The sequence below is a fragment of the Dreissena polymorpha genome, chromosome 4 (genome assembly GCF_020536995.1).
Source record: "Dreissena polymorpha isolate Duluth1 chromosome 4, UMN_Dpol_1.0, whole genome shotgun sequence".
NCBI classification, from domain to species: domain Eukaryota; kingdom Metazoa; phylum Mollusca; class Bivalvia; order Myida; family Dreissenidae; genus Dreissena; species Dreissena polymorpha.
Genome location: NC_068358.1, coordinates 109102543 through 109127446, shown reverse-complemented (window position 1 = coordinate 109127446; position 24904 = coordinate 109102543). Strand labels below are relative to the sequence as shown.

Here is a 24904-nt window from a genome sequence, read left to right as displayed (position 1 = left end):
TGTTGGTAAAGAAGTATGCAAAATATGAAAGCAATATGTCGAGGGACATAGGAAATATTTTGGGTGGTACGCAAACTTTAACATTTGCACGCTAACGATCATGCTCACGCCAACGCCGACACTATATATATTTCATATATAATAGTCGAGCTAAAAAGTACAACATATACAGGGTAATGGTTGGTTTTAGATCATCCATTTCATTTCACAAGTGATAGCAACCAAGAGTGAAAACATGTGTTTGCTATGATCAAGTTTGAATAAAAATCAAGAATCTACCAACAACAACAAATATATTTATTTACTCCTTTTTGTTACTGTTTATTTACATTTTAAACAGTACAGTAGATGCAATTCGCTGGAATGATAGTCATTATGTAAAAAATCAACATCACTTTACAGCAAAACAGTGAAATATAGTAATAATTTTCGATGTAATTCTTCACAGTTTCAAACAGTGAAATATCAATTTTAAGTCTGACTGATTTTTCTCTATCAATTTTAAGTCTCTGATATTACCCTATTAACCACAAAAAGCATTAAATAAATATTCTAAAACAAAATGTTCAGTACATTAATTCAACTAAAACACAACCATAACAGATGATGCTTAAAATATATTCAAGCTTCACTTAATTAAGTCCAGGGGATAATAGAATTATGTTTAATATTGAGCACCGTCAGCTGTAATATGAACATTTCAACATAATAGTATAAATATGTGATTTACATTCATAATGCACACTATTTGCGCCTCGTTCTTGAAAAGCTGGGATTTATGCATATGAGTCGCGTTCTGAGAAACTATGCATGATGCATGTGCGTAAAGTGTTGTCTCAGATTAGCCTGTGCAGTTCGCACAGGCTAATAAGGGACGACACTTTCCGCTTTATGACAGTTTTCGTTTCAATGAAGCCTCTTCTTAGCAAAATCCAATTTAGGCGGAATGTGGCGGACTGCACAGGCTAATCTGGGACGACACTTTACGAACTTGCATTATGCCTAGTTTTCTCAGAACAAGACTTGTATGCATTAAGAGTTTTTCAAGATTAGAATGTGCAGTCCATACAGACTAATATCAGGTACAACACTGTCTGCCTTAAACTGCATTTTGCCAAAAAGCGCTTCCTTTAAACGAAAAATACCATAACAGCAGAAAGTGCAGTCCCTTATTAGCCTGTGCAAATAGCAGAGGCTTATCTGGCTTATCTGGGACGATGCATTGACGCACATGCATTAAGCCCTATTTTCCCATAGAAAGACTGCTATTTACCTCTCTCAAGCTCGGTCTGAGTGGCCACAGGGCTGGAACTGAGGGTTTTCTGGATCATCAGGGTCTGTTGTATGTCCAGGAGGTCATTATGGCGATCAATGAACACGTACTTCACCAGCAGGGCAACCCCCAACAGCAATGTCAGCCCATAGTCTGCGTGGACTGCAAACAGTCTGTGAAACAAATGGAAAAATGCTGTTATTTATAAACAAGATTCATATTTATATCTGTGCAACATTTGGCAAATGCCATTCATTTATAAACATGATTCATAACTATATCTGTGAAACAAATTGCCAAATGCTGTAAATTTATAAGCAAGATTCATATCTACTTCATTAGCTATTCTTCTAAACTAATCCTGATCAGTCTAGAAGACAGTTATTAATGGGCTCTGCTTAAAATTATATCTTAACAAGATGTGTTTGTAAGCACTATGTCCCTCCCCATATATTTGACCTTTGACCTTGAAGGATGACCTTGACCTTTCACACTCAAAATGTGCAGCTCCATGAGATACACATGCATGCCAAATATCAAGTTGCTATCTTCAATATTGCAAAAGTTATGGCCAATGTAAAAGTTTGACGCAAACAAACCAACAAACAAAATAACAAACAATCAGACAGCGCAAAAACAATATGCCCCCCAGTATAGACTGGGGGGACATAAACAGTTTAACAGACACTTATTCATAAACTCTTCATTAAACTATATCTTCAACAGTATCATAGAATTTAATTTATAATCTCTACATTAACCCTTTACGGCTTAGATATGTATTTTCACGCATTAGTAGTCCCTTAGAATGTTATATTTAATTTAAGACCTTTCTTAATAGATTCAAGTTTTTAAGGCTTCATCTCCAAACTAAATAAACTGATGAGCAGCAAAAAGCATCAAACCAGAACAGACTGCGAGTTACTCACAGGCTGTTCTGGTTTTATGCTATTTGCACAAAGCCTTTTCTGCATTGCTTCTAGGTGGTCAACGGTTAAAGCACATTTTAACAGTCTAGCAGACAGTAATTCATAAACTTCACTTAAGTCTGTGAGCTGTTAAAAAAAAATTAATGTACCACATACATGTACATTTTATAGAAAACAAATTACTAAGGACATGTTCTCTATGATTATTGAACTTTTAAATAACAAAACAATCTTTATTTAATACTTGGATTATATAAAATAAACTTTTAAAACAATAATTATATAATACATTAATGATCTATAATAAACAAAAAATAACAATATTTTATTTAAACTGTGAATAATTTGAAATAATCACAGACTTAGGATACATAACTACTCTAGATAATTGCAACTATGGGATATTATGTTCAACCGAATCTACTTAAACATCTGTTCCCATCTGAAGTGATTTGTATACTTTCACATAAACCTGAAAACAACATCATGACAAAGCATGTATTTTCACAATCTTACCTGTACAAATAAAACTGCACCAGTGACATTTCTGGTTGCTTGTATTCCATGTGCTCCTCAAACAGACTGGTTGTATCCAGTACTGACTTCCGTGAAACCAGTCTGCTATGCAAATGAACTACAGCTAGTCCCGCACTCTGCACAAATAAGACAAGCAAACAAGTGTTCATAATGCATGAAATTCAATTTTTTACTAAGGCATGTTCAACATAAAATTAAATACAGTCAATCTTGTTTTAAGAGACCACAAAAAGGAGTAAGCAAAAGTGTTCTCTTAATAAAATAGTCTTTAAAAAAAAGACCGTTCTGGACAAAAGTAAAATAATTGTCAATATCAAATTCACTGACCGATTCTGTGACACAACAATCGTGTTGAATGTTTAAATTATATGAAATAATCCACATATCAGTGAATTAAAACATATCATTACCTCGCACTTTTATAACTATTATTAAGCAGTTTTTGACAATAAATGTGCTTTAAGAATTTCGTAAACACAAACGTTCGCCTTTTTTTTTAAATGTACAGGAAGTTGGTTTTTCAGAACTACTCTGCATTTAGCTGAAAGCCAAGACAAATGTATTCATTGTTTCAAAGCGTATGCTGAATAAATACGCTTGCAAATAATTGGGACTGAACATGCGTAAATCACGTGATCAATATCAACGCATCTGTTAGAGCTCTTAACCGCATCTGTTAGAGCTCTTAACAGTTACCTCTACCTTCATTCTCAGTAAAACATTCAAAAGGCGAAGCTATGGGCGTGCTATTTCACATTTGGATTAGCATGTTGAATAAGACAAAGGAAGCAAATTCTATCGACGAGAAAGTGTTGTTTTATGGCTTCTTGACTGGAAGCGGCTTTCCTTCGCTTATGTCAAACTGACGATGACTCTGCGATCAAGTTTTTCCTATACTGATAAACAGATTTTCATAATTTATCACCAGGTGGTCACTAAATGGAATGTTTGGTTATCAAAATACTCAAAATTTAGCGGTCGCTGGGCGCGTAAGACAAAAGTCGCTTAATACAATGTCAAAATAGAGTGAAATTCGGGGGGGGGGGGGGGGGAGAGGGTTACTGATTGTTCCTAGTTATCCCCTTTGTATCAAATTCAATTCATTTTTTGTTGTGGCAACCTTGATTTCAATATGAAAAAAAAGTATGAGAAAGGGAGACAATTCAAAATGTGCATTGTTACTGATTGTTTCTAGTTACCCCCTTTGTGTCAAATTCAATCTATTTTTAGTCATGGCGACCTTGACCTTGGAGATATCAGCGTAATTCTTTCGCATGACACACCACCCAATGATTGTGAACAAATGTACCAAGTAATTTTAAATTCTCATAATGAGTGACATAGTAATGTCAAAGACAAGATCATTTATGGCCATTTTTTATCTTTGAACTCAAAGTGTAACCTTGACATTGCAGATATTGACGTAATTCTTTCGCATGACACACAATCCAATGATGGTGAACAAATTTGCCAAATGATTTTTAAATCTCACAATGATCAACATAGCTATGGCCCAGACAAGTTTGTTCGGACCGCCCTGCCCACACACCCGCTGACATTCGCCCATCTAATAACCAGTTTTTTCCTTCGGAAAACCTGGTTAAAAACCTGGTTAAACAAAAGATGTGTTTGTGAGAAACACAATGCCACCTTCTGCGCTGCTTTTAAGCCATATATTTGACCTTTGACCTTGAAGGGTGACCTTGACCTTTCACCACTCAAAATGCTCCATGAGATACACATGTATGCCAAATATCAAGTTGCTATCTTCAATATTGCAAAAGTTAAGACCAATGATAAAGTTTTCAGACGGACGGACAGACTGACGGACGGACAGACAGAAGGACGGACGGACTGACGGACAGTCAAACAAGAGCACCGCATAACGGGTGCCACGCTCGGCTGCCCGTTCAGTTGTGAATAAATGAAAGCTTGTCAGAATTTTTTTTTTTAAGAGGTCACAGTGACCTTGACCTTTGATCTAGTGACCAAAAATGGGTGCTACATACCAAGTTTCAAAGTTGTAGGTTGAAGCACTTTGATTTTAAAGCCAATGTTCAAAACCTTGACAAAATGTAAAGGTTTTGGCATGACGTGGACGACACGACACAAAGAGCTGGCTATGACAATACCTCCGAAAACAGCCAAGCTAAAAACTCTATGCCACCTAAAAATACCATAAAAGCGAAAAGTGTCGTCCCTGATTAGCCTGTGCGGACTGCACAGGCTAATCTGGGACGACACTTTATGCACATGCATTATGCCCAGTTTTCCCAGAACAAGGCTCAATTGCTTTGAGGAGTACCATGATGAGTTTGACCCTCTGGATGACAGGGTTGGGCTTGTTGGCTCCCTGCCCAAGCTTCATCTCAACCACCATGTCCCTGAAGTCACGGGCTGAATGCTGGAACCGGCCAATCTCCATGGACAACTGAATGACAGATTTAAGGAAACACATGTATTGGCATGGTTATGTACAGTAGAGTTGAGTTCTTACAAATTAGATAAGTGTTTGTTTTCCTTCTTTATGAAGTAAAGGTAAACACCTTTCAAAACCGAGAAAAAATTACAAAATTCCCAATTGCACATACCGTTAGCCCTTTTCACTTTGCGTCATGAGCGGGAAAAGGTTAAAAGAAAACTAAAACTGTTGATGATAACAAGGCTGAGGAGTCTAAATAATAAGACCTTTTTTTACAAGATTTCCCCAAAACATCGAAACACCAATGCATGAAAATAAAAGATCATATTCAGAAATTGTGTTAAAATACTAATTTAATTTTTTTTAAATAAACAAATGTGAATAGAGCAAAATCCCATCAAATTATAAACAAGCAAACCAGTATAAGCAAAATAATGTAAATATTGATATCTATCATAATTGTTGTTGTTTGCTAATAACACTGCATTCAAATAATGTTTATGTTGAGGTAACAATTAATAAGGTGATTGTATTTCAATATTTCACAGTGCAGCATTTTCAACAAACATCTACATCACAGAAAATACAGGATCCTTTCTTTACAATTGCCTCAACCCTTTACACCTTATATACATTTTTTGACGCATTTGTAGTCCCTTAGAAAGTTCAATTTAATTAAAGACCTTTCTTACAAGATTCAAGTTTTAATGGCTTCTTTCCAACCATTGGATACTGATGAGCAGAAAACAGCATAAAATCTGAACAGACTTTGATTAACTAGCAGGCTATTGTGGTTTTATGCTGGTTGCAAAAGCCATTTTCACTTTGCTTCTGATGAGATAGGGTTAACATAATGATTATTCAACTGTGAAAGTTTAAGCCAGATCGCCCTGTAGTTACACAGAAGTTCAAAAGACAGGGTTTATGACATACGTGCAAATTGCAAGCATACATACATACACACAGACGAACAAGTACAATTCATGGTAACATAAAAGCAAAGACAGGGTATCAATTCTGCCTCATCTTGCCGAAGCAAAAAGTGTCTTTCTTAATGATCATCTACATAATTAAAGTCAATTAACAGTGAAAGTTTTAGCGAGATCAAACCAGTAGTTAACGCTTTACCACTTAAATACGTATACTAACCCTTAACCACTTAGATACGTATTGAACCCTTTACCACTTAGATATGTATTTAACCCTTCACCACTCAGATACGTATTTAACCCACGTATTTGACAGTCAGCAGAAACCAGTATACCACCCTTACAGCTTTGTTATGCAGAACAGTACACAATGTTTGAAGTATTTAACAACGTATATTGTTTAAACCAGCAAAAAAATTCAAGTGAGGCACACTGTAGGAAAACTTGGATTAGTGCATATGCATAAAGTGTCGTCCCAGATTATCCTGAGCAGTCAACAAAAGCCTGTATACTTTGCACATGATAATCATTTCACCCCAACGGCGTACCAGTAAAGGGAATGATGATTATGATGATGAAACAGGAACGACACTTTCTGCCTAAACTGAAAAATCCTTATAAGCAGAGAGTGTCGTCCATGACAAGCCTGTGCAGACGGCACAGGCTAAAATGGGACGACACTTTCCGCATATGCATGAACAATGTATACCTCTAGCACAAGAGCAAGGCAGGCTGGGTAGAAGGTCATAAACGCTACATAGTTTGCCACCACTGACAGGCATCCAAAACTGCACATGGTATTCAGTTGGTCCACTCCTGCAAATACATGTACTGTGTTGCAATATAGGGATAATACATGTTTTTCGAGGGCATGATTATCTGCGGGGGCTCGAAAAATCCGTTCCTGCCCGAGTGCGCGAAAATGTGCTTTTTTGCTATTAGTGCATAAACAAATCACACATACCAAAATAAATTAAACAAGCAAATTCGTTGAATTGATATCCCCCGCCAATATGCTTCTGGACACAAAAGTATTATATTTGACACTCAAAAAAGCATTTTTTTCAAGATACAAAGGGCCATAACTCTGTTATTAACTGATGGTGTACAATGCCATTTGGCGTGCATCATCATCTTATCCATATACATACTCATACCAAGTTTCATTGAAATCTGCCAAAGCACTTCCAAGATATGGCTCTGGACGGACAACGCCAAAACAATATCCCTCAGCCTATGGCGGGGGATAAAAAACATTGAAAACAAATGCCTCACTCGGTCATCATCAGAAATGACGCGGCTTTACCTTCGGATAGGCAGTTTTTGATTTTAAATGTGTATAAACAATGGATTAATGCAAATTTGAAATGCAGCCGCGCAAAGTAAGAAATGAGAAATAATTTTGGAATTCACTGGTCGTGATAAATATTTCATCAGAATAAGTCATTGTTTTCATAGATGTTTCTTTCTTACAGGTCTATTTTATTTCCTTTCAACTAAACTTTCTAACAAGAGCTGTCATAGGACAGTGCGCTCGACTATTCGAGTGCTTGACAGTATAACGTAAGCCATCATGGGGAAATTGTTCATTTCAATAATTTATTAGACGATCTTTCAAAAATAAAAAAAGGAAAAAAAATAATATTTTTTATTTTTTTTTTTTTGGGGGGGGGGGGGGGGTTGAAAGGGGGGGTATAATGTGGGGTGTTGTCATTTATTAGACGTTCTTTAAAAAAAAAAAGGAACAAAAATAAAAAAACATTTGGGGGGGGAGGGGGGTGAGAAGGGGGTATAATGTGGGGTGTGGTCATTTATAAGTTGATCTTTCAAAAATAGAAAAAAAGGGGGAAAAAAAATTGGGGGGGGGGGGTGGGGGGGGCAGGGATTCTGGGTTGGGGCGTGGAGTATTGTTTGGGTGGAATCCATTGTGGTATTCAGGTAAGTGTTGTTTTGTCAAAGTATTAAAGTAACAATCACGCTCAAAAATATCAAATATTTCGTTAAATAAAGCTAACCCATAAAAAATCGATGTTCCTTTTAGCAAAATGCAAAATTTCAACGTTAGATGTTGTCTGGTAGAATTGATTTAACGAGATACAAAATGCTCGTTTTTATTTTTTTGTGGCCAAAAATAATTCCATTCATATCTCCCATTTACGGGCGAACACGAGATTGGATACGGTAAGCGTCGGAAGCATGACGAAGCTCTCATGAATAATCATTCTGTGAAATCAAAATGAATTCTGGGTAACTGGAACTTAGCGAATGCGAAAATGGCTTGTATAAATTATGCAAATGAACGCAACCCGAATGAATCCGATCCTGACTCGAAAATGAAAGTAGATTACATCGTAGAACGATATTTAGATATTAAGATGCTTAAAACTTGCCGAATGCTTGTAATATAACGTTTTTACATCAATGTTACTTGTTTTTAGGGTCTTCCTATTGTAATTAACCATCGTATGGTACTACTTGTTGTCGAATGTTTTTATATAGCATAATACAGTAGCCGTGTGTATTGGTGAGCGTGATAGTGACTTTAATAAAAATCTGATCATAAATAAAGAAGTTATGGCAATTTAAGCAAAATGTTCAATTATCTAAGTAAATAAGGGGCCATAATTCTGTCAGAATGCTTGATACAGTTGTCTGCTCTTGTTTATAGGTTGCGGTCATGTTGGTAAACAAGTATGCAAAATATGAAAGCAATATGTCAAGGAACACAGGAAATATTTGGGGTAGTATGCAAACTTTAACATTGATTTATCAATAATATGCATATTCTAAGTATAAAAGGGGCCATAATTCTGTCAAAATGCTTGATATAGTTGTTTGCTCTTGTTTATAGGTTGGGGTCATGATGGTAAACAAGTGTGGAAAATATGAAAGCAATATGTCAAGGGACATTGAAAATATTTGGGGTAGTACGCAAACTTTAACATTTGCTGCATATTCTAGTGGAAAAGGGGCCATAATTATGAAAAAATGCTTGATAGAGTTGTCTGCTCTTGTTTATAGGTTGGAGTAATGTTGGTAAACATGTATGCAAAATATGAAAGCAATATGTCAAGGGACAATAAAAATAATTGGGGTAGTACGAAAACTTTAATATTTGCACGCTTACGCTAACGGAAACACAAACGCCGGGGTGAGTAGGATAGCTCCACTATATATATTTCATATATAATAGTCTTGGTAAACAAGTATGCAAAATATGAAAGCAATATGTCAAGAGACACAGGAAATATTTGGGGTAGTACGCAAACTTTATTAACATAGATTTATCAATAATATGCATAAAGGGGCAATAATTCTGTCAAAATGCTTGATACAGTTGTCTGCTCTTGTTTGTAGGTTGGGGTCATGATGGTTAACAAGTATGCAAAATATGAAAGCAATATGTCAAGGGACACAGGAAATATTTGGGGTAGTACGCAAACTTTATTAACATAGATTTATCAATAATATGCATAAAGGGGCAATAATTCTGTCAAAATGCTTGATACAGTTGTCTGCTCTTCTTTGTAGGTTGGGGTCATGATGGTTAACAAGTATGCAAAATATGAAAGCAATATGTCAAGGGACACAGGAAATATTTGGGGTAGTACACAAACTTTAACATAGATTATCAATAATATGCATATTCTAAGTATAAAAGGGGCCATAATTCTGTTAAAATGCTTGATACGGTTGTCTGCTCTTGTTTATAGGTTGGGGTCATGATGGTTAACAAGTATGCAAAATATTAAAGCAATATGTCAAGGGACATTTAAAATATTTGGGGTAGTACGCAAACTTTAACATTTGCTGCATATTCTAAGTGGAAAAGGGGCCATAATTATGAAAAAATGCTTGATCGAGTTGTCTGCTCTTGTTTATAGGTTGAGGTCATGTTGGTAAACAAGTATGCAAAATATGAAAGCAATATGTCAAGGGACAATGAAAATAATTGGGGTAGTATGAAAACTTTAACATTTGCACGCTAACGCTAACGGAAACGGAAACGGCACGCCGAGGCCGGGGTGAGTAGGATAGCTCCACTATATATATTTCATAAAGGGGCAATAATTCTACATCTGTAATCTTAGATAGAATATTTTTTCACAAGGTACAATAAGGAAAAACTTTAACCAGCAGGGCAGAGCCAATGTTGTTCACAATATTACAATAAATTTGGGAAAAAAATACCACAATAGAATGTTTCATCCCAAATAACAAACCTCTGGGCCTTTATGAGCAGCAGATTTTAAAATGTACTTTCCAGTTTAAGTTCCAGGGGCATGCATTGAACAAATTTGCTATCGAGCACTATAAAATGTAACATGACAAATAGCGAACATCTTAGATTGCTGTTTCAGATTGTTTTTCCGGATGTTTTGTAATGCTTTAAAGTAAAAAGATGATTCCTAAAACAAAGCTGAGAAGTCAAGTTCATTTTACAAAAGCTTCAAAACATTAAATGGGCTGAATTAAATTTTTGGATGATATAAGCAAGATATGTTCCCAACATTCCATGGGTAAGTGCATTCCAGGCGGTCATCAAAATAAGCAATCTGAACGCTTTGGACAGTGGGATTCCAGATTGCAAAATAAGCAGGCTCAAACTCTTGTATTATTATATTTTACAACTTGAAAATGTTACAAGCCCACCTAAATGTCTACGTTATCCTCAATAGCAATTAAACAGTTCAGAGCACAAGTCTGGGCTGATTTTAATCATTGCTGATTACCAGCATTCCTTAGTAACGGTAGTGTAGAGTATAAATTGATGACTCATATCCCAGTGATCAGTGGGTTGATGTAAATGAAGCTGAAGAAGAACAAAAATGGACTATTTTATAAACCCGAACTTTAAGCTTTTAACTTTTACATCCAACCTTTACCTACCTGAGATGGCTCCCAGCTCAAAAGCAAGAGATTCCTACCTGAGATGGTTCCCAGCCCAATAGCAAGAGTTTCAACAACTGCATCAAGCGTGATTGCAGGGCCCAGAAGCTCAAGACCAGTGCCTATATTGTGTACAATCTCCTCACGGCTTGTGGAACTCAGGGCAAACACTGCCAGCGTACTGGCTTTTGTAAGGTCAATCAAGAATAGGAAAAATGGAAGCACCTCGCTACAAAAAATAAGCACATTCTGAGCAGTTACTCACATTTGCAGGTTGATAAGGCATATCAAAATACTAGAATGTGTCACTACATTGACAAAACAATAACCCCATCCCTTATAGAATGTATAAGTTAAACAAAATGGCCTGAAATGCTAATGAACTGGCCTGTTTTGTGCAGCCCAAGACATAATTATAACAAAAGTTATGACCAAGTTTCATAAAGATTGAACAATAAATGTGAGTGTATACAAGGTTTTACTATAGCCATATTAGGATAACTGCCCCATCCTCTGGTGGCCATATTTTTCAAGCAACCGTAACCATTTTCGAACTCATTTAAAATAGTATTAAAACATATGTTCTGACCAAGTTCATGAAGATTGGACTATATACCGGTATTTTTTTTCTAGAGTGTTAACAAGGTTTTACTAAAGCCATATGAGGAAATATGCCCGCCATCTGGTGGCCATGTTTTTCAACCAACCAGAACCATTTTTAAACTCGTCCAAATATCATTGGAAAAAAGTTCCGACCAAGTTTCATGAAGATCAGACAATAAATGTGGCCTCTAAAGAGTGTTAACAAGGTTTTACTAAAGCCATATCAGGAAAAATGCCCCAGCCTCTGGCGGCCATGTTTTCCAACAGACCAGAACCATTTTCGAACTCATCCAAGATATTATAAAAACAAATGTTCTGACCAAGTTTCATGAAGATTGAACATTAAATGTGACTTAAGGAGTGTTAATAAGTTTTAAATATAAACATATAAGGATGAATGCCCCGCCTCCTGGCGGCCATATTTGTCAACAAACTGGAACCATTTACGACCTCATCCAAGATATCATTGGGAAAAATCTCCTGACCAAAATCTCCTGACCAAGTATCATGAAGATCAGATAATAAATGTGGCCTGAAGAGCGTTAACAAGGTTTTACTGAAGCAATATATACCATAGACATATAAGTAAAAATGCCCTGCCCCCTGGTGGCCATGTTTTTCAACTTATCCAAGATATCATTGGGACAAATTTTCTGACCAAGTTTCATGAAGATATGACAATAAATGTGGCCACTAGAGTGTTAACAAGGCTTTTCTACAGCAATAAGCAATATACAGCAATATAAGAAAAAATGCCCCATCCCCAGGCGGCCATGTTTTTCAACCAACAGGAACCATTTTTGAACCTGTTCAAGATATCATTGGGACAAATCTTCTGACCAAGTTTGATAATGATTGGACAATAAATGAGGCCACAAGAGTGTTAACACGGCAAATGTTGACAGCGCACGACTGATGACGGACAAAAGGTGATCACAAAAGCTCACCATTGAGCATGTTGTGATCAGGTGAGCTAAAAATAAGCCAAACTTAAGTTTTTTTAAAATGCATGAACAACAAGAGTGCCAAACTGTCACAAGATACGCCCATTTTAAGGCTTTGGACAACTTGATAACTTTACCATGACCAATATTTGCACTTGACCTACATATCATCTAGACACAACTTCTGACCAAAGTTGATGAAGATCTGATGAAAACTACTACAATTAGAGAGCGGACACCATGCTTAATGCTTGAAATGCACTAAGTGACCTCTTGACCTAGTTTTTAACCTGGCATGACCGATATTTGAACTTGACCAACATGTAGATATTGTCTAGACACAACTTCTGACTAAATTTGGTGAAGATCGGATGAAAACTACTTCAATTAGAGAGTGGACACCATGCTCAATGCTTGAAATGGTTTAAGTGACCCTGTGACCTAGTTTTTGACCCGCCATGACCCATATTCGAACTTGACCTAAATATTGACTAGATACTACTTCTGACCAAGTTTGGTGAAGATCGGATGAAAACTACTTCAATTAGAGAGCGGACACCATGCTAAATGCTTGAAATGCACTAAGTGACCCTGTGACCTAGTTTTTGACCCGGCATGACCCATATTCGAAATTGACCTAGATATTGTCTAGATACAACTTCTGACCAAGTTTGGTAAAGATCGGATAAAAACTATTTGAATTAGAGAGCGGAAACTGCTGTGGACGCCGCCTGCCTGCCCACCCGCCGCCAAGGTGAAACTATAATACGTCCTGTTTTTTTAAAAAGGGGCTAATATAAAAAAGGCTTATGCTGATACATCAGTCCATATCAATAAGAACATTATTTAATTATGGTACATAAACAAGTTAAGGAGAATTTCTGTGGACAAGATTGCGTCTACATACAGACCATTAAACAAACAGAAATCCATGGTTATTCCAGTACACCATCCCTGATCTTCGTTATGGCCATTTTTTTAACCTATTTATTTAAGCTTGATTGCATCAAAACCTAGACTTATTTGAAGCACCCTTGAGTCCTTTTCCTAGGATCAGAACTAGTACTTGGTGTCTTTGGGGGAGGTCTAAAGAACACTCCAAATATCGGGCTTCGAACCTGTGACCTCCTGATCTCTAGGCAGACACTGTATCTACTACGCCATGGCAGAGGTTCAAATATGAGCCATGCTCTGTGAAAAGGGGGTTTAATGTATGTGCATAAAGTGTTGTCCCAGATTAATTAGGGACAACACTTTCCACTTTTATATTTTTCGTTTAAAGAAAGTCTCTTCTTAGTAAAAAAACAGTTCAAGCGGAAAGTGTCATCCCTGATTAGCCTGGGACGGCACTTTACAGACATGCATTAAACCCCCTTTTCACATAGCACGACCCATATGTTATTACATTAAAATAGTACATGCCCATATAGAAGGCTTATGCTTATTTCAATCAATGTTTTTGTTTAATTTAAATTTGGCAGCAACAAAAACAAGGCAACACTACAAAAAACATCTAATTACTACATGTAATTTATTTCCAATAGTTATGAAAACCCAGGCTAAGGCTGCATGTCCGATACCTACACGAGAAATAGCAGTTCAATATCATCATTAAAACTCAACTTGTTCAGCAAAACAGATTTTCTATTTTAAGTCACAGTAACTTGATAATAACTGTTCTGAAGTCATTGCAAAATGTAATGCTAAGCTATCTCTTGTAAGTAAAAATTGCATTATCCTTCACCGGACTGGTCCTCAATGTACTAGGTCAGACCGTGCTAGGTCTGCATGTAAGTAAACTACACACAAAATTTAAGTGTGTGATCATCCTCACTCAAGTTATTCACTAAAAACATCTTCTATTTTTAGTTACATTGACTATGACCTTCAGGCTTGACCTGACTTGCCCAACTGCAATACTAAGCATTTTGCATTTAAGCAACCTTCAAACATATTAAAGTGCAATACATTAATCCAAATTTACCTCATTGAGTGTATGTAAAATATTTTGGAGATCTGGAATTATCTTGCTGTTTTATGGACAAATTAGACTTTGACCAATACATAAAGCCTTTCCCTTAGAGATAGAGAGAGCCGCAACAGATTGTTAATATGATGGTTTGCTTTTGAGCCAAATTATTTCAAAATTCCTCAATATATTGCAACGTTGTAATTGAAACAAGAATTTTCAAGCTTTTGTCTGGCAAAATATGACCTTTAAACTTTAAGAGTGACCTTGACCTTTGAGGTAGGGCGACCTTAAATAATCTTTAAAAACAAACATTTTACTTACTAAAGTCCTGATATTGTATTGCCAAACATCTTCACAAACGCAATGCAGAAAACAAAACTGGAGAAGATGGTGAATACACCGGATATTCCTGTAATGAAAATATACATTCCTTGCAAACTTTGTTTCATAAAACTGAAGATTACATGTAACATGTAAAACAAAGCTATTCATTCTAAAGATAATAATAAAAAACATACTTAAACTATATAAAAAAATAATCATTAGATAATGTTTCCCATGTAATACAAGCATTTTTAATATATTAAATAGTAATCAGGTTTTTGTATAAAAATATTTTAAGCTCTATATTGGACATTTTTGGATTGAATGAAAAAAATCACATGACATCATTTTGGAGATTATAAGTTATATACATTGATAATACATGTTGACTTTGTTGTTGGTTATTTTGAAGGGTTGCAGAACAAGTGAAAATTCACAATACCAAATGAACATTCTACTGGCTAATCCTCCATCCAAATACGAACTGATTTGTTGATATGGTTTAAGCACAACACCTACGGCGAAAAACGAGCTGGCTATGACAATACCTCGGGTTTTCTCCGAAAACAGCCGAGCTTAAAATCAACTTTAAAACATCTTTAAATATAATCAATAAAATAATGAATTTACTTACAAACTTCAGGAAACATAGTTATTATGTGAACAAGTCTCTTAAAACTGTTGAAATATTGCTTTCCAACAAAATGTCTCATTGATAATTGATTAATATACTGAGCCTCATTCTGGGAAAACGGGGCTTAACGCATGTGCATAGTGTCGGCCAGAATTAGCCTGTGCAGTCTGTACTGCTTATCCGGGAGGAGACTATAAGCCTAAACTTGATTCTCGATAAGAAGAGGGTTCCTTTAAATGAACAATACTCAGTGCTCCAGCTAGGATTTTTAAAGGGCACGGGAGGCTTTTTTGTCAAAAGGGCAGTTTTGACTCGCAGTTTTTATCAAAAGGGCACTTCCGAGTGCGCATGCGTATCTGGAATGCTCCCTGTTGTATATTAATTTATATGTCATTAAAAATTGTTAGAATATATTATTCTCATTATTAATAAGCCATTCAAATGAAATATACACAATGAGGAAAAAATAAATTACAATATAACAAGAGATTTATAAATTAATTATCATAGGTCAAAAAAAAAGTATTTTTTTTATGTAAATAAAAGGGCAGGGCGGGGTCTCTGAAGGGCAGGGCTGGGCGTCGAAAGGGAAGGTTGGGCGCCCTTCCAATTAGACCTAGCTGGAGCACTGATACTATAAAAGTGAACAGTGTTGTCCCTGATAATTCCTGTATGGCACTTGACATACATGCGTTTAGCCCACTTTTTCCAAGATGTGATTAAAATTAACTTTAAAATGACAACTTGTGTCACAGCCTATAGCAAATATTGAACACACAAAATAACAACACCACAATAATATTTGATGGCATGGTCGATATAAATTTTAAACATAAATTCTTATGTACTTTCTGGAGAAGAAATACCAGGTATTATAAAAATTGCAGGTTGTTTTCAAAAAATGTTTGTACAAATCATTTCATGTACATAATACGACATACCAAAAAACATGTCATCTTTCTTAATAAAACATTTTGAACAAAATATACCTAGCAAATGCTTTGATCCAACCCGTCTTAGATTTCTGAATTGCATATAGATGTACACGAGAGCCACACATCTGGCAAAGGACAGCAAAATTACATCAGATTTTTTCTGTGTCTGAAATTTAAAAACAACAAGATATGTGTTTGTCAGAAACTCTATGTCCTCTATTGCGCAGCTTTGAAGCTATATATTAGACCTTTGACCTTGAAAGATGACCTTGACCTTTCACCACTCAAAATGTGCTGCTCCATGTGATACACATGCATGCCAAATATGAAGTTGCTATCTTCAATATTGCAAAAGTTATGGCAAAATGTTAAAGTTGGAGCAAACAAACAAACAAACAAACAAACAAACCAACCAACCAACCAACCAACAGACAGGGCAAAAATAATATGTCCCCCACTATAGTGGTGGGGGACATAAAAATGAACAATAATAAAGTAGTACCAAGTAATGTTACTTAAAAACTCATTGTAAAGGATGATGAAATTGATATAAAAATGAGTAACAAAATCTGTGTTCATGTAACATTTAACGCATGTTAATAGTGCACATTTAAAGAAACATCTATTTAGTTTTAAATCAAGAATATCAATGAATTGATGGGTTGAATGATGCAAAAAGGAACAGCTTTGAACATTTCTAACATCATAATTATGTCATATTATGGCATAATTTCACCAGCCTGACTATACATGTATATCCTCTTTTAAATGAAATTAACTTGCGTAACTGGCAATTTAAAAATGGGCCGTGTTCTGTTAAAAGGGGGTTAAATGAATGTGCGTAAAGTGTCGTCCCAGATTAGCCTGTGCAGTCCATACAGGCCAATCAGGGACGACACTTTCTGCTTTTATGACATTTTTTCGTTAAAATGAAGCAAAAATCCAATTTAGGCGGAAAGTGTTGTCCCTGTTTAGCCTGTGTGGACTGCACAGGCTAATCTGAGAAAACACTTTACGCACATGCATTATGCCCAGTTTTCTCAGAACGTGACTCAAATAATTCTGGAGGACATATTTCCTAAAATGCTTCATGAGGACGTACATTATTTTTGCATTAAAAAAATTACAGCGTTAAATTAATGGTAACTGCTCCTTTCTTCATTATTTATTGTTTTAAAAATGACATCTCAATTTGGAGTTTTGTTTCGGTTTTCAAATTTTATTATAATAATACTGGTAATCAGAAGGTTCGAATACTGAAAAATGTTAATTATTTTAATAAAACAGTTTTTTATTCTCCTGACAATTTAAAAAAATGTCAGTTTCATTACTTTTTACCAAAAACATTTTCTTCATATTTTAAAAGCTGATGTGTGTTACCTAATAAACAAAAAAACATGCATAAAAATGTCAGTTGTATGACTTATTACATTCCGTAGACGATATATCATGTCTTTACAACTATAGAAGAATGAGACAGAAAAGTCTAAATAACACTAAAACTATCATTGCTTTTCACCTTTGATAGAAAGATAGGCACTTCAGATGGCAAAATTGTGGGGGGTTTTCACAACAGAACCTTGAACTGTGTTTCATCCTTTTTTTTATCTATAAAATGGAGTGATCAAGTACTGATGATTACTAAAAATAAGATTATATATAAACTGTGTTAGATGAAAATTTACTGTACTTGAGTGGGATTTTAACAAAAACCAAATAATGATCAAATTGCTGGGAAAATTTAATGACAACATTGATTAAAAATTATAATATTTATGCCGCAAAACAGGGCTGAGTTTTAGACCTTGATTAAAAACTCACCTGAGCTTTAGCGCATTCATAGTTCCAACCACACACTCTGTCCTTATCCACTGCAAACACTGACCCCATAGACATCAGACTGATTATGATTGTTAGTGCCGCCATCACAATTTCCAGAGGATGAGAGGCACAGAACTCTCCATGGGCACGGAATAATCTTTGTAACATTGTGATGGCTTTGACAATCTAAAGAAATAATGGCAAAACTCATTATGATTTTGGTAAGAATATTTTATTTTTTATCAAATACATTTAAACAGTTAATCTGTTTATTTTATTACATCGTTATTAATCTGCAGAAAAAACATGTTTTAACAGTATTCAGATTTCATTCATTAATTTAAACTTTTAACTTGCCATGGTATTTACAAATTAAGAAGAAAAACTTAAATAAATATTTCAATTTCATTTATTAAAAATGACATTTTCCTGCAAAAAAATTCCAAGTATTACTATAGGAGGTTTTTGTGTGACGTCACAAAAGGGCTTTTACGTTACTAAAAATAGATTGGCCGTCAACTTCTTGATCGCGGCCCATTGTATCAGAGTAAAGGTCGACGGAAGACTTAATACTTACAATTTCACAAAACAAAACTTTAAATACTCATATTCTTTTTTTAAATAAGAATTTAATAAATGATATTTCAAAAATAATAAAACATAATATTTTGAATATTATTATAAGTGGTGTGGATGCGATAGTGTTATTTTTCATCCGCGATTGAAATTTAGTGTAAGGGGTGCATTGAATCAGTTATAAAACAAAGCCCTAACATAGCTCAATAAATTTTAATCTTGAAATGTATTTTTAATTTTCTTTTACATTGAATTAATTTTCGTTTCGTCAACATTGAATGAAAATATTAATAAATTTAAGCATTCAAACTGAAAAAACACCTGCATATTTTGCAAATTGAACTGTCTTTGCATGTACACGTATATTGAAAACTCGTCTGTAGTGATAATGAGCGATACAAATCTAGCATTTTTTGATACCATTAATCTACACATTTAATTTTTTAACGCAAGTATTTTATATCCCTATAATGACCAAACATGATTGCTTGTTAACTTTTCATTATGATGTTTCGAACACTGCAGTAACGCACGATCTTTACACATTATAGCAGAGTTTACATTTGCAGGTACCCATTAAATACGTTAATTGTGTAGCAGTAAATGTGTACCATATTTTAAATGTATAGTAAGTAAACACTTTATTATTATGTTTAAACTGGCTAATATATATACTTAATAGTTCCTAGCTGTTAATCCATTTCGGACAAATGTCTATTTTTAAATATGTTCAAATATTTTATTAAAGCAACTTGTAAGTTTTTGACTTAATATGCAGAGAGATGACATGGAGGTATCATAAATTGTGTTTAATGACCAGACACATGTGGTTTATGCAGAGACCCCATACAGAGACCCCATACAGAGTCATACAAGTATAGGTCCCTGGGTTTATGACACACTGTTTTCTTAGTAATTGTCTGGCCAGTATCAGATCATATCGAGATAATTGGTTTGTGATAAAGAAAGGGGCAATTAAACATTGGGTTAAAATGCTGAAACAAAGAGTGTCAAAATTGGTGTGAACAATTAAATAAAAAACATTAACATTTATCAAGAGGATTTAGTTAATCTGTAACAAGGTAAGTTTTTACAGACAAATAGGTTCAAATCAGTTTCTATATGTTGATTTCATAAAATCAATCAATTTGTTGTTTGTTTTCGTCCTTATTTGTTTTCGTTCATTCATTCAATTTAATCTGAAAGAATTTCAATTTCTGAGTATTTTTTGTTCTTCAAAAGGGTCGCGAATATGTTTGTAACCTTATCACGATGCGCTTCATCAATGCAAACAATAGCAGAATGGCCGCAGTTTTGAGGGCCAAAATTTGAGCATGCGCAAACGTGACATTATTATCGGAATCCCCAAAACCTCCTATATCTAAAAATAGAAACAAGCCATGCATCTAAAAATCCGATCTAAAAATACTTAAATCTAAAAAAAGTCATTTTTCATCAAGCGCAAAATAAGCCCTTCTCACACACTATCCCTCACTTGTGTTGGTCGCAAACAAAACATAACAAAATCCATATGTTTATCTTTTAACTCTACGTCTTATAAAGATATCAAGACGTTATTTGACCCTGATGCTGTTACACAACCTAAAATATCCGAACATTTTATCCGAAATAACATGTCACAAACATTTATACTTTTAATTCAATCATGGACCACAATCCACAATGAATTAATTAATTATAGGGAAAAAAAATATAATAACATTGCTACTTACATTTCCTATTGTGTTAAAATATCAATAATAATTCAAATGTGCAACACAAGAAACAGTTTTCGTCATATTTGCCTGTATCGACATTGACATTGGACCCGGACATGCGAATCTATAATTACAATATTGTTTCATCAAGAGCATTAGATGTTAATTTAAACAATTAAATATCCCACTTTAATAAGTAGTCTCTGCATTGTATGAGGCTTTATTACTGAAAGTCATTTTATTCGTGCCTGTGTTGTTGTTTTTCATGCAGAGCTGCACGAACGGAAATAATTAAACACTGTGCTATTTTTATCGACGTGAAACTTTTCTTTTTATCGATATGTAGTATTGCGTTACTCTGGACTTTCTTCAACGATGGGTTAAAATGGAATTGTTGATTTTGTTTATTCGAAGCAAACAAAAACGTGTATTCCGAATGCACTGTAAGTGTATAAACTGCTAATTTAAACATTGATCCCGTGAACTATTTTACGTCATGTGTTGAATATTCATAAAAAATCAGATGAAATGGGAGGAGTCTAAGCGGTTCACGAGTGTACGTTTTACTTAATATTTCGATTTACAGAACTAAGGGATGCGGGTGCGCGTTTTTAAAAGGCTTGAGGCATTTATTTTGATGTATAAACTATTTGAATTGAAATGTTTCCATATTTGCAATAATCTGTATTTAGTTAAGCCTCATGTTTGGTAATGTTTTTCATCTTTTGTTAACATTGGTTTAGTTGTCGGATTGAGACAAAACGCTAGTTTATTCATATGTTTTCTCTCAATCAAACACCAAAGTATATGTGTGTAAGTTAGATCATATAACAACTTGATCTTTTTTTTCGCGTACTTTTAATGGACCCCATTGGCAATAAGCTTTTAGCTTAAAGGGGCCTTTTCACAGATTTTGGCATTTTTTAACTTATTCATTAAATGCTATATATTGATAAATGTAAACATTGGATCGTAAAAGCTCCAGTAAAAAATCAAGAATAAAATTTAAAAAAGGAAAGGAACATTGCCCGGAGCAGGTTTCGAACCAGTGACCCCTGGAGTCCTGCCAGAGTCCTGAAGTAAAAACTGAGCTATTCCGCCAAGTATACATGCTTGGTGTATTTTATACCTTATATAAGCAATCTTCGTAGTTTCACAAAATTTAACGACACAAACAGAACTCTCCAAATTATTCAATCGTTTCGCGTTGCAACGCTTTATAATTTTTAGGTTTTCAAATCGTCAAAAGATGCATATAATGGCTATATAAGAGCATGGTTAATGTTCAGTATTACTGTTTCCTCACAAATATCATACCTAAAACGAAAATTTGCGAATCTGAAACAACTTTTTTCAATTTTGTCAATTTACCAAAGCGTGAAAAGATCCCTTTAATGGGTTATCCATAGGTTAAATATAGCATTTCAATTGATAACTAATTTTTATAAGAGACCATAGGGCCAGAAGTTTGTGGTTATAGGGTCTTAATGAAGACCTAATTGTTATATGTTTCTGAAATTCGTTTAGAAAAAGATAACTAATTTGTTAAAAAAACTTTTTTTAAGTAACCAGTTATACCATGTTGATTTCTGTTTAGTATTGATGCATATTAGAGAAACCTAGTTTTGTTAAAGTGATATAATGGGCATTTTTCACTGTTGAATTGAGCTGAAAAGAATTAACAGGTCAAAAGAATTAGTTAAAATGTGATAACTGACCAATTATCTACAACTCATCTGGCTACCAGTTTTTTATAAAAAAAAATATTATATTCGATATTTTACATGACTCGTCCAGTTTTGTAAGCCGAGATGATCCGTAAAACAAAAATGTGTCTTTGTGTCGTATGAACGAATCTTCATGAAAACTACATTTAGACTCACATCGTACATCGAATCATTTCTGTCTTCAGTTGTCATAACGAAAGTACGGTTGATATTCAAATGGATTAGTTTTCTCTTTCCGGGATATTGTTTAAGTATGTTTATTTTTTTTATTATTCAATTTTAGTATGTTGATGCTGCATTAACAAATATAAGTGTATATGAAGTGAACACACCAAAAATAAACAACGGTTGCGATAGACACCTATATACTGTTAGATAACCATAATATCACTTTGATCAGTGTTTAATGTACAATACACTATATAAGCACGTTGAGAGCAATGTTAGGTCATTGGTACTATCCATAGTAGCAGAAAAAACAATCGTTTTGAAAGAAAGTCAAATAATTCCTTTAAATTTGCTTGATTTTTGAATGGTAGAATTTTGGAATGGTAAAGTACACCATGCAATTTTATCAAGATTTTAAGATTCCAATAAATAATGATATTTTATACCGTTTTGATTGTTGATTTTACATTCTATAAATTTGTTGTTGCATATGTAAACAAAGTGTGTGCGCGCATACTAGCATGGTTGGCATATTGACCGGTCAATTGAGTATTGACCGGGCCGGCGGTCAATACCTGGTTAAAACCGGTCAATACTGGTCATTATTGGTCAATACTGGTCGATTGAAAATTGTAGAATTTAAACATCACAAAGGAAGACTTTAAGCTATTCTTTATTAAATCAATCATTATTCTGTAATTGATAAACTTCTTTTGAGTTTTTTATTGTTAAAACAAGATGTGTTTGTGAAACACAATGTCCCCCTATATGATGTTTAACCTTGAAGGATGACCTTGACCCCTATATGATGTTTGACCTTGAAGGATGACCTTGACCTTGACCCTTCACCACTCAAAATGTGCAGCTCCATGAGATACACATGCATTTCAAATATAAAATTGCTAGCTTCAATATTGCAGAAGTGACATGAGCAATTTTGACCCATATATTTGACCTTGAAGGATGACCTTGACCTTTCACCACTCAAAATGTGCAGCTCAATGAGATACACATGCATGCCAAATATCAAGTTTCTATCTTTGATATTGCAAAAGTATTAATAAAATAAGCGATTTGGGCCACATATATTTGAACTCTGACCTTGAAGGATGACCTTGACCTTTCACCACTCAAAATGTGCAGCTCCATGAGATACACATGCATGCCAAATATCAAGTTGCTATCTTCAATATTGCAAAAGTACTCATAAAATGAGCGATTTTGGCCACATATATTTGACATCTGACCTTGAAGGATGACCTTGACCTTGACCTTTTACCACTCAAAATGTGCAGCTCCATGAGATACACATGCATGCCAAATATCAAGTTGCTATCTTGAATATTGAAATACTGCAAAAGTGTACATTAAATGACCGATTTTGACACATATATTTGACCTTTGACCTTGAAGGATGACCTTGAACTTTTTCCGCTCAAAATGTGCAGCTCCATGAGATACATATGCATGCCAAATATCAAGTTGCTATCTTCAATATTGCAAAAGTTATTGCAAATGTTAAAGTTGGCGCAAACCAACCAACCAACCAACAGACGAACAGACCAACCAACAGACAGGGCAAAAACAATATGTCCCCCACTGCTATAGTGGGGTACATAAAAATCTTTAAAGCTGTAAAAAAATTACTTCATTATTATTTATGGAAACGGCTTCAAATACATAAGGACTAAGGCAATATCTTTATCTCAGTGTATCACATCTTTTACTAAAGTTTTATTACTATTGTAGTTACCATAGTATTTCACTGATCTATTGATATATCTATTTGATATGCAGATGGACAAACAGAACTGCTGTGTTTTCTAGGGTCATAAATCTGGCCCCTAAGCCTTAATTGGTAATAAAATGCATGCAGTGTTATGTCTCTGATATTGACAATGAAGCAAATCTGCCCTTAGGCTATTTCATTTTACTCACAGAAAATAACTTGCTATTAATTTAATAGTTACTTCTAACTTGTCTCCTTTCTGTATTAATAGGGTGTTTTTTCATTTCATATTTAAAAGTTCAATTGGTCTTCAAATGAATAAGCAATACAAGTTTTTAATTTTGCCAACAACAAAAATTAATTATGTTTTCCAATTGTGGGTCTACTCTAGACTCTTCTTTTCAATTATTTATTTCTTTTAATAATTATTTCTTATTATGTTTTTTTATTTTTATATCAATGGAAAATAAAATAGTTTTTCACTATTTTGTTTAAAAAGTACTTAAAGAAATCTAGGCAAGAACACATGACAAGTAAGGTTTGTGTAAAAAAGGTGCCATTTAAGGCCCTATTATCTGTTTTGGGTGCCCCAACCTGTATAGGTGAAAAGACAGTGAGAAGACTGTGGGGACAGTGGGCATGAGAAACAACTGATACACAGTAATTGACAGGTTCTTGTTGAATCAAGCACAGAATTATCTGAACATTCATAATTTATTAGAATTGAAAAAAAGTTCAATCGAATAGAAAAATCCCATTGACCAACTTTGACT

The 24904-nt window shown here is 34.6% G+C and overlaps 1 protein-coding gene across 3 annotated transcripts in view; it reads right to left on the bottom strand.

Annotated features, from left to right (window-relative positions):
* LOC127878002 (3-hydroxy-3-methylglutaryl-coenzyme A reductase-like) overlaps nt 1-20812 on the bottom strand; it is a 39394-nt gene extending 18582 nt beyond the window's left edge. The window contains exons 1-9 of one of the 3 annotated variants that reach the window (XM_052424357.1): nt 20696-20812; nt 18214-18399; nt 16447-16558; nt 14821-14908; nt 11019-11209; nt 6800-6906; nt 5045-5170; nt 2719-2855; nt 1274-1446 (exon numbers count right to left, since the gene is read on the bottom strand). In XM_052424357.1, coding sequence (XP_052280317.1) covers nt 1274-1446; nt 2719-2855; nt 5045-5170; nt 6800-6906; nt 11019-11209; nt 14821-14908; nt 16447-16558; nt 18214-18399; nt 20696-20716 — 1141 coding nt within the window. In that variant the 5' untranslated portion in view covers nt 20717-20812. The other 2 variants (XM_052424358.1, XM_052424359.1) reach the window with 2 other exon arrangements.
* Nucleotides 20813-24904: the final 4092 nt, after the last annotated feature.